This window comes from Psilocybe cubensis, chromosome 9 (assembly GCF_017499595.1).
Source record: "Psilocybe cubensis strain MGC-MH-2018 chromosome 9, whole genome shotgun sequence".
In the NCBI taxonomy this organism is placed as follows: Eukaryota; Fungi; Basidiomycota; class Agaricomycetes; order Agaricales; family Agrocybaceae; genus Psilocybe; species Psilocybe cubensis.
The window spans coordinates 3,034,641-3,051,551 of NC_063007.1; the positions used below are offsets into that span (position 1 = coordinate 3,034,641).

General features: G+C 44.7%; 1 protein-coding gene across 1 annotated transcript; it reads right to left on the minus strand.

Moving 5' to 3' along the window:
* Positions 1-11,658: 11,658 nt before the first annotated feature.
* JR316_0010341 (uncharacterized protein) lies at positions 11,659-12,159 on the minus strand (the record flags this gene model as incomplete). The annotated part of the gene is made up of 3 exons (XM_047896009.1): positions 11,659-11,926; positions 12,002-12,064; positions 12,122-12,159. 3 exons carry the CDS (start codon positions 12,157-12,159, stop codon positions 11,659-11,661), a joined length of 369 nt encoding a protein of 122 aa, XP_047745728.1.
* Positions 12,160-16,911: the final 4,752 nt, after the last annotated feature.

Sequence of the window (16,911 nt, forward strand, 5' to 3'; positions counted from 1 at the left end):
GCACCTCCATAGCTATCAAAAGGTCAACGATATTACAGTAGTGTCTGAACAAGAGGTACTTACCAGCAGTACATCAGCCACGGTCAACAACCCGGAAAATGCAATGAAGTTAGTGTACATCCTATTCGCACCCACATCAAGATTGGGGTTATTTTGAACGGGTGTGAGCGAGAGTTGCTCCACCAACGATATAATAAAAAGAGCTGAAATAGATCCAATGACCATTTTGGAGCGGGAATTTTCGGATCGCCTGGAAACTGGATTCAAATATAACCTTTATGTGAGCATGACCTTATCAGGATATGTCCCGCGTATTCCGACATACTGTAGAGGTGCAACGTCCCTAGGTAGAGTGCTGTTTGTACGCCTATAATGAAAAATGCAATCAGAAGTATCTCTGGTGTTGCGCGCATTACCCACCCATCAGGAAACTAGAAAGCATGTTGGAGTTTAACTCTGGAGACGCGGTACACCCTAAGAGTCCTGGCATAGCTTGCTCAAAGTTTGTGGGGCCCGAGAAGAATAAATACGATATTGGCTCATGCTGGCTCATGCACTTATATACTTCCTCTTTATATCCTGCTATTGCTACGTCGTTGTATGCAACCAAGCAATCCAAAACGTTGTAAAGGCAATACGGTACTACAATCTATTGGTTGCCATGTTGGGTGTAAGCCAAATATTTAAAGCACATAATTGCAGAGCTTTGCACTGCATGAAACGAGGGGCAGATGTCCGCAGTGAGCCGATTCCCGCCTAAACCCATGTATAGACAGAGGTCTGTTGCAATGGGAGGGGTATCCTGCTGCCCACTCCGCTTCCCCCCTAACGACATCCCATGTTTCTCATCCACAACGACACGCAGATTAAAGCGTATCGTGCCGTCCACCCCTCACACCACCACATATTCCTTTTCTTCTTTTTGTTCTAAATCGATGAGGTGTAGGTGTAAACAGGGAACTCAAGTCTCCTGTACCGTATGAATGCCGTGAACGGTTTAAATAGCAGCAGTGGTCTAGTGGTCTTCAGAATTTGTCAGAATTCACGGAGAACAAGTTTAGGACGCAAAAGCTCCAAACAATTGTGATTCTGTGAATAATAGCGTATGCAAAAGTCTAGATCATATTCTGCATGTTACTGATCGGGGTTCTTTCCAATGCTAAATGAACAGAAGCATTTTGACGGAAGATTGATGTATTGGTTATCGCAAATACGTCTGAGTCATCGGTGGGTGACACTGTGATGCGCGCAACAAGAATTGTTGGTGCGGTCCCCTGTAAGCATTAGATACCTTAGCATGTAATTTAGAAAAGATCAAGGTACCATATAACGCACTGCGATGAAAGCTACGAATTTTTCAACATAATAATTAACTCTCTGCCACTTGCAGGATGTGAGGCGCTGGTATGCAATGACCGTTATAAATGAATCGACAAGTAATGCGAAAGCGTGTAGAAAACTTGACTCCAGAACGATCCTGAGAATATGTGATAGCCGTCTCCTAGGTTCTCGGGGTGTAATTCTGGAGACTGTCTGAATTCTGTATGCAATGAGAGCTGCAGACGAAATTGTGGCCGCAAATGAGAAGCATAGTGCAGTCATCACCATAAAAGTTGACCCTACAAAGGCAAAACCTGTAACAAATAAGGCTGATGCCAATTGAGAGGGGATTGGGATGCGTCATGATGGAGGATAAATTTTGATTCAGAACACACCGATTTCAAGCAGAAACAGGGCACAGGGCAGAGAAATGACACGTTTTGACATCCCCCAGACGCGATAACACCTCCAAATCTAAAAACATTTAGCGAATCACAGAATGGTGTTATGGGTATGATTGTTCTGACTTACCAGCAACATGTCACCCGCAAAAAGCACCCCAGCAAATGCAAAGAAGCCTATAAACTGCATCTTCTCGGTTACATACAGGGTATCACTACTTCGAGTGGGACTCTGAGACAGTAACTCCACCACAGAGAAAATATAGGAAACCGAAATGGTTGCAATGACCACCATGGAACGATTGCTCCCGGCCCTTTTAGAAACTGGAGAGATGCGCGACCTTCGATAAGTTTAATTCTGTAAGAAAATGGTTCTCTCGTACTATAAAGATGCATTGTGCCTAAGTAAATTATTGTATGTATTCCTGTCAATACAAATTTCAGTTGAACAAAGCTCTGGAATTGCATGTTAGGTGTTACCCACCCATCAAAAGACTATAAAGCATATTGGAATTGACAATTGTCGACACAGTACATCTATCTGAGACTATCATGCCTTGAAGAAGATTGGGCGGATTTGAGAGGTGAGATCTGATGAGAAGTAGGAAAGAACCAATTGCGAGTGAATGAGTATATACAAGCCTGGGGATGACCCCATGTGATCTATGTGCTATATACAACTCGTTCTTCCATGTATCATGTTCAGATTGTGCTTCTGCTTCATCTAAAACAAAGTTAGAATATGACCTTCCCACTGCTCTCGTTCTACTAGGTAACATCAATGATCGTGTCACGTTGATAATTATAGAGCGCACGAACCATCTAGTGACTTGATCGTAAAAGTTACAGATGACGATGTTGGAATCAGTGTTGTGAATCGACGCCGCTCAACGATTATTATCCTTCTTACAACCATCGTAACCGACTTGTTATTCTAGCTATCTGGTTACTCCTTGAGAATCTGATGGGTCTGAAGGTTTTGGCTTCCATTTTGCCCTTTTCGGAACAGCTGTTTCAAGACCCTCCTATCCTCTCGTATCTGCCCTCATCAGATGCCTCGGTTGTATCCTGGCCTTTTTCGATCCATCTTCAAGAGTTAATGCGAGGGTAGGCGATTGGGTGCTGCAGTCTTGCCTTGGAAATAGTACACTTTTGATGTCGCAATGCGTCCCCGCCTGAAATGCGTTGCCGACAGCCGTCCGTAAGTCATACATAGAGACTCTGCTCCCCGTTCTGTGGATCAGAGGATATTGGAGGTGTGGATTCCTTGCACTGGACCCTCATAGTCAGTAACCACAGCCATAAAATACGTCGTACACACTGAAAGGGGTGCCATTTCGGTGAAAGGTCGCATCTGTATGTTTGTATGGTCTTGGGAGGTTGTCTCTGTCCCAATTTCGAACTTTATAATGCTGTCGATTGCCGAGCTTTTTATATCATAAAGGGATATCCTGCGGATGCTGAGCACGAGGCGGTTGGAGATGACACTGGGGAAGGCAAGGCAGAAGCCTAAGGGCGCTTGACCCAGCCCGGGCTACTTCAACAGGTGTTTGTTACTCTTGTATTTCGGAATGTAATGGACTGACTGGAAGAAGGATCCACATTATAATCGTGGTCAAGTACGTCAAACCGATCCTTTATTATATAGATGTGTAAGTAGAAGATGAGCAAGTATCCAGGGACCGACTAAAACGTACGCGAGAAAGTACATTGCGGAGTCGCGAGAGAGAACAGCAATTAACTGTTTGCCGTCCCGGAAGAACAGGAATCCATTGGTGTTGCCTATGTCACCCACTGGCTTCGCCATATAAATGCCGCGAGCAACGGCTAGGATGCAAAGCAGCGCCTCGAAGCAAAATATAGGTATCCAGAAAGAGTACAAATTTCCTGGAGGCTCAAGTGGTATACACGTCAATCCGATGGGGGTCGAAATTGCCTCAGCTAATTAAGATAATGTAATCAGCTCTTGTGTGTGTAATATTGAAGGGGTATGCATTCAACGAGATGTACAGTTCACCTTGGAGATTGTGCAGCGAGATTGCCATGATCACGGCAGATGCTGTTGCCGAAAGGACGAAACACGGTAAGAGGATGGATAGCACCCGCTTGTCTCGGAGATACATGGCATATACCCTTATTTGGAGTATTCCTGGGGCATCGAGGTTACTGGATAGTGTGCGAAGTTCTGCGGGGTCAAGAGGGTGTAACGCACCTTCACACATCATGCTGATTGCTAGGCCACTCCATCCTTGCCATTGGAAGTAACTCAGAGACAGCTGGTCGTGGGTTCATGACACCGTAATGTAACACAATCTTAAAATGTACGGTCAATATGTCCGCACGTATCGCCGTACCTCGCCGTTTCATTATGTGTTAATCTAGGAATAGTATGACTATCAGCTGCCCTAGGTAGAGTAATATGGGTTTGTTCAGGGCATCTTGAGTCTAATCGAGGCTTTTGATGATGGCTACAAGGTGTTCCATACTCATCCGCAGCAACCTAATATTAATCATTAACGTGGAATTTCTTACCATTAAGGTAAGTTTATAGCGACATCAACGCAAAGGTAAATTAAAATTTCAGCAGTCTCGAGTAAATATTCTGCATTATGTTCAAGCTGTGCTCTATGAATGGGGAAAGGTGGACACCGTGTCGCTAATCAGTTTAGTTTTTATTCCAGCTCGACAATCGCGGTGATAGATTGGTTACAATGAGCATTGATACTCCAGGAACTGATACCTTTGGATACATAATAATTTGTTATACTGTGCTCAACAATGGCCCGTTAAAACAAGCTTTCATTGTGGTTGGATGCGCTACGAATGTTGAGAACGAGCCGACACGAAATTACGCAAGGGAATGCAATGCAAAATCCCAACGTAGCCTGATCCATTTCGCTGAACTGTGTTGCGAAAAAAATATAAAGCTGCTAAGTAGCATCATCAAGCAAAAGATATAGGACCTACCGGGAAAGCGAACCATATTGATATTGTTATCATATACGTTGCTGTAATACTAATTTAAATGAATTAACTGTATCAGTAGATGTTTCAGTGACATACAAAGTAGATAGGACGTACATTATAAAATAGATCGCAGAGCCTCGATAAAGCATATCAACCAGCTGTCTCCCCGATACGTACACCAATGAGCGTGGTCCATGCCGCACATTTGCAATGGACCTAGACATCTGCACTCCTTTGACCAACGCTAAGATGCACAGCAATATCTCAAAGAGGAATATTGGCGCCCAGAAAGCGGAGAGGTATTGTGTGGATTTGAGCGGGATGCAGGATAGTCCTATGGGAGTCGCGAAGCCGTCGGCTAACACAATTTGTTGGTTAGATGTGAGGTGAGGTGCAAGTGGAGTGGGAGAGGATGAGGGTACCTTTTAGTTGGATAAGAGAGAGTTCTATGATTGTACCGGATGCGGTGGACGAAAGGAGGAAGAGGAGTATAAGGGTGATTAAGAGCTTCTTGTTGAAGTACATGGCGTATAACCTGATTTGGAGTACCCCTGTAATGTTCCAACGCGTTGGCGTAGAATCTGTGGCACTGTGAGAAATAATATACCAACCTTCGCTCAGCATACTAATTGCTAATGCGGTCCATGCTTGCCATTTAAAGTAGGCCAGGCCTGTGTGGTGGTGGTGAGTGGGCAAAACCATTCGAGATAAAATATTTTTGTACTTACAGCTGTAATGCGTGAAAAATAATCAAACTTAAGATTCTTGTAACTGAGAAGGAACAGACCTCTATATACCAAGAGTAACTACATGTGTAACATTTATCTAAAAGTATTTACTTACCGTGGTACTGATTGATAAAGGAAATAACACTGATTCGTCCAAGTGATTAGATGAGTTTGAAATGTCGGAGTAACGATGAACAACGCACTGTAGGTATTGAAGCTTTACGGCCGTATTTCAGAGTTGATAATGGTATGTTATTGACTGAAAGGATCAAGGTTGACTCACGCTATGCACGCCAGCGCGTAGTACCGAATCTGCCCGTCAAATGCAAGTCAACTTGCCACCCGATTGAAATGATTTTTGAGTCCGACTCACTGATAGGAAAAGGACCTTTACCGTGGACCAGGGGCCACTCTATGAAACTGTTTACGCTGCCTGAAGATGTAGATGAAAGTAGGGCAGTTACCCATATGTATTGGACCTAATAGTCGAGTAAACACTTTGTCTAGCCAATGATGACCCAAGCTCACCTCCTGGTCAAACGTTATAACTATCCATCGTCGTATCATGAGCTAGTACAAGGGCGCCGTGAGCTGGTATATAACACACTATGGTCAAATAAAATGATCGATTGTGCTGATACTAGAGAGGATGTCAACGTGGATGGATTCAGTGTCGCGTTGTATGTGCCATCCCTAAAGGCGGTAAAAAGTAACACAGACGTACAGTGAGCATATTTGGTAATTTGAAGATCACTTAGAAGAGTGAAAACAGATGTAACACTCTCCGCCATTTGTGAATGCGTCTGTCAGAGAAAGGGGAAACACAGTAAATGGCAAACTATGCGTCGTATAGGTTCCTGTATATATACAGTACCATGTAAGCTCCCATCTCACAAGAGTCTCATTGCATTGCATTCTGGGCTAAAATGCTCAGCTGGGATCTCACTCAACACGGCGTGGATATGATGGAGATCAAGTTCTTTTTCATTTGTGGTATTCGTTCTAAACTAATGACCATCTTAGTACTAGAAGAAAAATCAGAAGAATCTGCCGGAGCAGAGCAGTGTCTTACAAGATTTCGATAGCGAATTCCTCTGATGGACGAGTATAGGCTGGGAGTGGACACGATAGTGGACAAACTTGTACCACAGTACAATGTAGAGTACGGTGACTATCCATGTGCATTGTTAGGTATCCCATTTCACTATGTCGCACTTCTATTCCACCCCAAATCTACCTGCTACATTAGACTTGTACTAGCTTTAGACTGTCATTCCGTCCATCATATGTTCCACATCAACACTTCCTTAGCTATTCTAAATCTGATATCTCATCAATTTGATGTATGAACGGGTGCTGGAGCAGGAAGAGGAGCAACCATGGGTGATTGGGATGGGAGTATTAGTTGAGAAAGAGCGGTGAGAAAATACTTGGGTACTACCCTTGATTGTATGAGTAGCATCTGGTTGTCATTTAGGACCCGTGAACTCAGCTTTGAATTTGAGCAATTCTGTGACAATGCTGTGACAAACTATGAGGCGTGGGAATCACATCACATGATGTTCCAGACTTAGCCGAACCCGAACTTTTTTGCGTCTTTTTCTCACTCTAGTTGAGAAAAACGCCTATTGAGGGTATAGTCAAGCAGTAATGGCGTTGGAAGTGCGTCGAGAAGGAAGGACTGGCACTGTGACCGTCTCACTCACGCATTGTTCCACTCTCTTTCGATCGGAACCCCTGCCCTATCGGTCCTCATTGTAGTTTCTGCACCACGCGAGACGTCATTAGGAGTCCCGAAGCTTGATTGGAGGAGCCATTGGTAGTCTGAAGTTGTTGAAGGAACCAAGAGCCTCTCCTATACCAGAGAAAGGTGTGTACAGATCTCTCTTCCAATCTCTCCCACTGATCTTCTTCCTCCTTCTTGGCCCTCTCCATCCCCAACCCTCATCGACATATCCTTTACTCCTTCCACCCACGTATGCCCCATCTCACCCTTCTGTCCGCCCCATCTCACTCTTCCGCTGCCCTTACACATTCTAACGCATGTGATATGCTGCATACCTCTCCGCTCTTGGTCCAACAATTCACAGGTCCATAGTCCATGTCCGCCTGCATTTCGGATACGGACAGCTTGCTTTGGCACCGCGTACACTCCCGAATAACCCTCGTCCAGTCATATCGTACATGCTGGTAGTCGTCCTTTGGTTTACAGAACCCAACATCTTTAAATGTTGGAACCATCTGCATCGATAGGGAGACTGATTCGGTTACAAGTGGTGCATGTTCCTTTATCTCCTTCACTCATCCCGTAATAACATAAAATGCTTTAGAACAGCAAACCACATCCGGTCATGTTGTGAACACTGCAGATATGATGTCTGGGTAAGTCAGTTACGCTGGTTGGGCAAGGTTTAATGCGCAGCAAGGCCATAGCGAAGAAGGAAAGACATATCGTCATCCGAACACTGCCATCCATTCGCATCGAGTAGGAAACTTCAGCAAGACATATGTAGTGGGATCTTTTACCAGCGTCGAGCGGCAGGAGTTAGAACCGCATATACCCTATGCAAGGTTCAACGACGATGGCTAGGTGAGTTGTGTTATATCTGTTTCTCGAGTTTCACGGTAAAGAGAAAGAAATAGGAAGCAGTGTGAAGGACATATCATAGCCCTACACTGCCTTTATCTTGGTATCTCCTGCAGAATATCTATACTGCGACCCTTTACCAGCATAGTCCTGACCTCTCACGCATCTCCGGATTAGAAGTTTGAAGCTAAGACAATAACTGGTAACAGTATCAACGTGAAGCAACAATCTGTGGGCGCGACAGCTGAAGCTTGAAGGCGAACGGTCGATGGGCAGGGGACTCTGATATATGCGTCAACGGTAATCATATTGCTTCGAACCATGCAGATAGTACGTGGAGCGAGATCAGAAGATGATCGGTGAGCGCTGATCAGCAGCGGAGCATGATGACACTTGTGATGCGAACAAGATTGTCGAGCGTACTCCTCCAATTCGTGTATTAGAACCTTCCCACCCTATACCTCCTTGTTTTCTACATCTTGTGTTATTGATGGAAAAGGTATATATGTATCCAGCATCGCAAGCTATCTCTCTATTGCCCCTACGCCTTCCTCATTAGCCACGGCAGTATTGATAGGATGTAGCCAGTCTGCAGCTTTGAACTCGAATATGCTCTATAGCTTCCTGATGGGTAAGCACTTTCACAATATGCAGCGAGTTGGGAAATTAATACTGACTAAACTTAATTTTGGTAGGAATACAAACCGCGGTCTATCTTGCGACAATTTTTCTCAACAGTAGGTTTCTAACATGTTTATTGGGTGGGCGAAGATAACGAAAAGAGATATGTGTATTCACTTTCCAAAATTTCAGGAAATTTTCGTTCAAAGGTGGTCATCACCTCGATTTCATCTTTATACATTGTATCGTTGTTGGGGTTATTCTCTTATGCATCTATGCAAAGCGACAAATATCCACCAGTAATAATGAAGATCACCAATTTCTGTGCATTTTTTTCTGCACTCATTCTGGCGGACATATTGTTAGTGCGTATGGAACAACACACAGTTAGCGCCTTGATTAATGAAGAGAACAGCTCGTTTCAGTCTTACTTCCTCAGGCATACTCAGTAAACCGAACATCGTCTTTGGTGACACCAAAATGTGCGTGTGGCAGCAAGCCAATTTTTATGCTGAGATTTTGGTGGCTTTTACTGCAGTGCGTAACATGTCTGTTTATTTGTTGGGAAGGGCTATACTAACTGGTTTGGAGTGTACAGGGAATGTCTCCTATGATTCTTGTTGCTCGGATAACAGCTTCGCGCACGAATGATTCGGATGTGTGCTCACTTACCAACACTTCGATTTTACATCCGAATAACAGAACTCAGGGGTCAGGGAGTGCTGAGATACAGACAGTTGATGTTTCGGATCTTCAGGCTAACGTTGCTTTGCCACCCGACATCCTGCCGTCGCCGACCCGATTACTCACTCAGGGAGTTACTGAATCAATGTGGGGTTTGGACGCCAACGCTAATTTCCTGCTCCTGACTTTGTCCCTGAAAGGCGAGGACGGATAGATTGGTGAGTGAGGATACGATTGATATGTTTGCTTCAGCAACGACAACTCTCGCCACCAGGATGGTAGATGCCATTCCCTGTCATTATTTCGTCAGGTCATGAAAGAACTTAATCAAGTAACGTACGGTTACAAATATGAGCAGCTCGGCCATGAATGTTTGCATAGCTGTGGTAATGGTCACCATATACAGTATCAGAGTGAGTATATAAGCGACTGCGGAGTCTGTTAAGACTCTCGGAAGATGGGAGAGGCGACCCTTTAACTTTTTGCTGGTTGCGGGAACATCATCGCCATTGATAAGAGGTTCAGGCACTACAACTCTGTAGAGTTTGTATTGGATCATTCCAAATGAGATGAAGGTGGTAAAAAGAGAGAAAAGGAGTGAGAGGATAATGAATGGCATGTTGGATTCGACGGCCACGGATAGGAAAGAGAAAACTGGAGGTATGTATATGTCAATTTCCCATTGACTCGGGTGTTGGAAGGTAGAACTTACTACACTGAAGAAAGTATACTGCTAACGGTGCTATTATATTACGCATAGAAGCACCCCATACATGGTAACATCTCCATAACTATAATAATTGCGTTAAGGTTATAAGTATCAGCTGGAGTACAAATTATCTTACCATTAATCCATCCCCTACCATTAAAATAGCAAAAAATAGAGCAATAGTAATCACTGGTCCTGTAATGTCGGTATCGCAGATGTCACTCTGCAAAGAAATCCACTGTTCGACCAGTATGACGACACTCATGGTGTACATCGCACCAATGGCCAGTAAAACGGTATTATGTCTGCATGTTCATTTTAGTGGTTGAACATTTTTTTAAAAAAGTATTCATACTTTGAAATAGAGCGACTGGACCTGCTGTACAGAAACATCGTGCCAGCGTAGCACGAAGTGTATAACCCTGAGTGCATTAATAATGTAAATTCGATGGTTGTCCGGGAGTATGTTGTTTTACCGACTCACCGACTAGAAAAGAGTTGAATATAACAGAGCTAAGGTTTATGTTTGCAAATAGTGGATTGAGTTCAGACATTGCCGGTGGATGAGCAAAGGGAAAGCGAAGGCTTTGGCTAAAGGCCCGATATATATTTCATCGGATACATGATGTTTGTTGTCCTTTCCTCTGACAACGCGACCCCTTACGACCCTAAAGATTTAAACGTCATTAATTTTTAGATTTACAAGCTGATAATATGGGAACCAACATTCTTTGTTGGTTGGTTAATATCAGAGTTGATCTGGTGGAGCACGACTGATAAAAGTCAAGTTTCAGGGCAATCAACGCGCCAGTGAGGTGATGAGGCGTGGGAACCTCATCACATGATGTTCTAGACTTAGCCGAACCTTGCCCGAACTTTTTTTGCGTCTCTTTTCTCACTCTAGTTCAGAAAAAACGGCTATTGAAAGTATATTCAACCAGTTATGGCGTCACAGTCGCATTTAAGATGAAGGTCTGACTTCGTGACTGCGTCATTCAACCGTTTTTTCACTCTCTTTTTAGGGTAACCCTCTACTTTTCATTCTTGATTACAGTTCCTGCACCACGCGAGGCGTCATTGAGAGTCCCAAAGCTTCATTGAAGGAGGTCTTGGTGGTCTGTATTTGCTGGAAAGCCACTCACATATCAGAGAAAGGTGCGCACAGATGTGATTCGAGTCATGGTGGTGCTCAAGTCCACCATGATCCTTCGCTGTCCCAGCCCTATAGTGTGCTTTCCAATTGTTAGAATTGAAGTTATTGGTAATATACATATCCAAGACATTGTGTTATCATTTTTGTCCCTCTTCTTACCGCCCAGCTGTCGATGTTGATCAAAAAGACGTGAACACGAAGTGCCGAAAGGCCGTTCGCAGCAATATGTCCCACGGTCACTGTGCGTCGTGATTATCTCGGAGATTTTAGCTCAATGAAAATCAAAGGGTTATCTGATCTCTTATCTTGCTCTGGGACGACGTCGCCTTTATGCTATCCCACCTACATCATGACAGTGTTAAAAGATACTCAAACTTATCAAGATATTCAGTGTCTCCCAAGGTATTTGTATACTTTTTCATTTTCTCAGATACTAACTACTTTCTGGTGGCTAGCATCAAACCGAGGTACTCCCCCCCTAGAGCCTCCTATGGCCCTTGGGTAGGCCTCATCACCTGGAAGGTGACACCCCCCTCCTTCTTTCGGTGACGCTCACGCTTGTCTATCACCAGACGCCCCTGTGAGAATCCGTCAGCGAGACAGCGCGGTCGCGCTGGCTGCACCTGCGGCCTCACTGCGGGCTTCAGGGTCGCCGCAACCCTGCCTTCTCCCCTTTGGTTCCGAGGAACCTTGGTCTGCGCAGGGTCCTGTTGAGACCCTGTTCTCGGGCGTTTGGCCGTAGAGGTGGATTCGCGCCTGCATCATAGATGGAAGGGAGGAGATAGACTGTTAGACATTGAGAGGATTGGGAAAAGATGCGTTTGTACATACCTATCTCGGTCTACCCTCGACAGCCTCCGCTTCCTGGTGTGTCTGGAAGCGTTGGTGACTCGGCTAATTTTTTAAGACACAGTCAGTTCTGCTGACGCTACGTGAAGGGAAGACCCTTACCTGTCGCCACCCTTCGTCGTTGAGGGATGGCCGACCATCCTGAAAATTGGCAAAACACATCATATCAATTCCACTCTGAAGATGAGAAAAGAAAACAGGTTATCATACCCTCCATCAGTGTGTCCATGCCTAGCAAGAGACTCGACGGGGTCAGCCCCGGAGTTCTCTTCGCGGTTCAAATCCATCTGCATGGATTCTGTATAACTTTTTTTCTTTTCTCCGGCGCTGGAGTGCGAATAGCTGTCCAACGCTCTCTGCCATTCAAAAGGTGTCGTCGTATGCGGTACCTCGGATACTGTAACCTTTGTTTCAGCGATCTTCGGCATTAGAAAAATCTGGGAGCATAACTAACCACGAGCTTTCAGAGCCCCCAGACCCCTATCATTGACGTGCATTGGCACACGAGTACTTGGCTCAGGTGTACTGCACCAGTTTCCTCGATGAGCAATGTCGATGTATTGACATTGCTGTGCAGCTTCTTGGACATCTCCCCATGAAGATACTTTGGGGGTCAAATGATAATCTGCAAGCCTGACCACCAATATTCATTAGTTTAAATTTATATCCTGTTGCAAACTCGGACGTACCTATTATCCTGGCTTCCAGATGTATCCGTCCACTGATTAGTCGTTGGTTGAGATTGGTATCCGCCTAACGATGCCTCGAGGGAGGTGGATGGGTGGCCTGAAGCCCTGAAGAAATTCCCAGAGATGTCGGTGGGTTGTAGAAACAATGTACTGTCGTCTGGCGCATATGACGAATTCACATCTATAGAGGGGAACGTCGCTAGCGACGATCCCGAAAATACTGCTCAGGAGTGTATTGTTAGCTTGAAGTCGCGAGCGTGGAGTACCTCAGTTCTTACAGTGAACATTTTCAAATGGTTGAGAAGAATAAGATGGAGACGGGACCGTTGCAGACTCCTGGCGAAGTCGAATGTGTGATGAAGATGCTGTCGGTTGAGCACACTCTTGCGGAGAAGACTGAACAACTGAGTTGTAAAATGGTGTGTCTGACTGGGGGGCGGATCGGTATCCTTGGTTTGTCCCGGCATGCACATTTGACGTCCAAGTGAAGCTTTCTGCTTAATTTACAGTCAGCGTCAAATTTCGAATGTAGATTATCCCGTATCTTACTATGCATATTGGCCGGACTTGGAAAAGAAGAGGATGAGGATGATGCGATATGCTCGACGGGCATATCGAAGTCGCTTGAAAATGAGCGCACGGTGTTTGCATGGCTGCCGACGCTTTCCCAAAGACCATCTCTCAGTGGATAGCCTTCCAGCAATGGTTGGGTATTCTCTAAGCACCGATTGAAGAATCGATAAGAAATTCAACTTTATTAGAGGGGAGTGTACTCACCGTCCCATAGCTCAGAGAACAACGGATCATAGCCCAACTGAGGATAATCAAGAAAGCCAAAATCGTACGTATTGGTGGAATCCATTTGTGTGTTGGGTACTGGATTGGGGTAGCGATGTAGATGTGGGAGGGGGGAGAAAATGGTTTTTCACAAATCGAACAATGAACGGGTATTTCTCATGTTTTCGGCCCTTGTAAGGCTAGTGTACAATGAACTCTCCAACTCCTCGCCGTGTGTAAAATGACTCACCTCTTTTAGGAAAAAAAATAATCTTCCTTCCTGTGCATACACACAATCGGCGTGGTCCTACGCTTACAGCCGCATCATTTCCATGACGTGCCCAGAGAAATGACCCTTCATCCACCTCGTGTTCTGTTTCCACCACAGTGATTGGTTAATATGATATTTCTCACAGGTCTATTTTTAATGAATCACAGCAGGTTACATCGAGGTCAATATTCCTGCCTCGCGTTTAACCTATTAGTTGGACCTTAAATCATTTAAACGGAGGATAAGTGAGAGGAAGACGGGACACCCTCCATACGCATGTGTTCATTAACAATAATGAATATGATGCAAAGAAACACTGGAAAAAGGTTCGAAACAGCTTTAAACGACTTACTTTCCCATCGCTTCCCAGTGTAGCCCAGAAGGTCCATCCATATACATGTGTTCATTAACAATATACACTCAGTGCACCTGGAATGATTTGGGAGAAAACTGCAGGTGATTCAGGGTATAAGAGACATATAGCATCAGGTGTATCCGTGCCACCGTCGTAGGGTTATATTCTCATGAGTACTCACTCTCTTAATCTATCCTGCTACCCAGTAGTTAACATATGCAAGCAACCGTTATTATTTAACCATAGCACACATGAACAGCCGTCGATAACCCAACAATCTCTCCTTTCTCACTTGAGCGGGGTCAGGAGAGGCGAGGAGCATTACAGAACATGTCCCATCGTTCCTTCCACACGACCGCTGACGTATGATTCACTACACGTCCCGCTATCCTACATCGTATGTATCCCCTCTCAACCTTCCATCGACCTCCCAAAGCCAAGCCAATTGCAGGTGTGAGAACAAGCTACTGGAAAAAGGTAGTCGCGACAGGCGTTGTGGGTCTGATGGATGAAACAGACAAGCTGTGAGAGGAACTGCATGTTGCTGATGTGTCTGAGATCAGCATGGTCGAAAGCTCGAAAGAGGTCACCCAAGTATCAGCACGAATAAAAAGAGCGAGACTACATCTTACGAGAGCCCCAAGAGTTTATAAGGAACTGAACACAAAGTAGTCCCCACAGATCGAAGTACGCGCCGCAGGCGCATATATGTATCCAGGGTTACCGATGAACGTACACAAATGTGGAATATAAGTGTCAGCATTACCAGCATAATATCCGTGTGTCTCCTAAGCAGAACCTTTATAAGCAGCAGCGATAAAAAAAGCTGAGAAGTTGAATCATAGCATCGAGCCAGCCGTCTATCGGTCCATTGATTAGCGCTACAAACGGCACAAACCCCAGATTATGGCCTCCGTGTGACATCTTGACCCCCAAGGATTTGCACCAGGAGTATTCCAAAGCCACGCAGAAGAGCATGAACGCATACAGAGCAAGTAAAGACACTCTGCGCCTTTTCATCGAGAATTTTGTTACAGATTGATTGATCAGGAGACAAACTATCCGAATGTGCAGTTTACACGGTTTATTTGGGCAGGTGTGGAACAGATGGATTTAAGCGTCAGCGTCGGTGTACCCAGGACTGTCAGCTTGCGTGACAATTTTCGCGCGCATATAGCAAAGGAAACGGGGGCGGGTCGTCAGCCAGGGAGAATAAATTGAAGCTATGAGTAGTAAGGATGGAGATGACACAAAAAATACTGGAAAAAGACTCGAAAAGCTTTGAACGACTTACTTTCGCATCGTTTCCCAATGTCGCCCAGAAGGTACCCCCACGCACATACGCACGCACCACAATCACCATTTTACAACACGATTTCCCTCCTTTATCAATACCTGCAGCTGTTCGGTCGACGCTAGATTGTTTCAGTCTATGTTCCGTGCCTTCGTCGTGAGCGTTATTGAACGAGCAGGTGGTGCAGGAAGAGTGTTGCTTTATTTGGTCTTGTTGTTTTGGGGATGGGGAATGAGATTGGCCGGGAAAAGCCGGGAACAAGATTCAGGGGCTCGTCGAGTTGGAGGTCACCGGTCAACTTGAACTGACAAGACTATGACATATTGCTCAATATAAATTCTTACACTTTCCACAAAATTCCGAGTTATAAAATATAATAAATGTAATACATCAACAACATTGTTAGTAATCTACAAGTCGTCCGCTATTTGCTCTCCTCTTGGATGTACCTCCATAGCATTTCTGACTGCTCGGCGTGGAGAATGTCACTGGGAAGAACAGATATTAGCAAAAAAAATATAGATGATGTCAGCGGCCGAATACTCCGTTTACGGCTCGTACAATTGGCATGTATGACATTTCTCTGCAATCTACTCTGGCGAACAGCCTCTCTCAATTGCCCTGGATAGATGCCATCCAAAACCCGCATTAATTCCATTTGCGATAGGAATTACTGCTGCTCAAACATTGAGATAATGCAGCGTTGAATAATCAAATTTATATATGAAGCAAAAGAAAACATACCCTGATGCTTCTGATAGTCAGAGAAGAAGAGAAGAGTGTAGCAATAGACAGATAAGACAATGTGTTTGAGTCTGCGTGAGTCGAAGCATGGCGGTCACCGTGGATCGCATTGTTTTCTGCCACAATAGCTTTGGTGAAGACTGAAGAGTTGTGTAAAGCATTGGGGTGTTGGGATCTACGCAACGGTAACGTGTATGTATAAGTAATGCAAAGTGACAAAGTCTCTTTGTTTCCTATGGAGGCTGCGGAGATCCATTTGCTGCACAAAAATCCTTTTATTCGCTTACAATAAAACATTATCATGCAGAACCTTTTGATTGATCATAATCTCCAAAGAAATATGTGATTCTCCTGATTATCCCATGCGCCATTCACGACAGAGGTCACTATCATGTGTTATTTGCGCTTCGATTCTCGCTATCTCTTTGACTGACTAACGATCTAAACGTTTTTTTACAAAGGCAATGTCAATCGCCTTTTGGACGCTATCCGGCAACAAAATTGACTCTGAAACGTATCCTACCTTTGTTTCTTAAGCAATCCATCCGATTCCTTTGTCTTACGTCTTGCTGGCGTTGTCAAATTTGGTTGAAGACCGAACAAAGGACAAGTCGATTTCAATCTCCTCTCGAAACCACTCTGATCGTGAGTTCTTCCTTTTCTCACGCTCTCGTCCCTTTGTGTTCAATCGTTCAGACTCCATGGGCACTCTTGGATTATTGCTTATCTGAGATTCGCATTCGCTACAGGCCAATCCTGGGA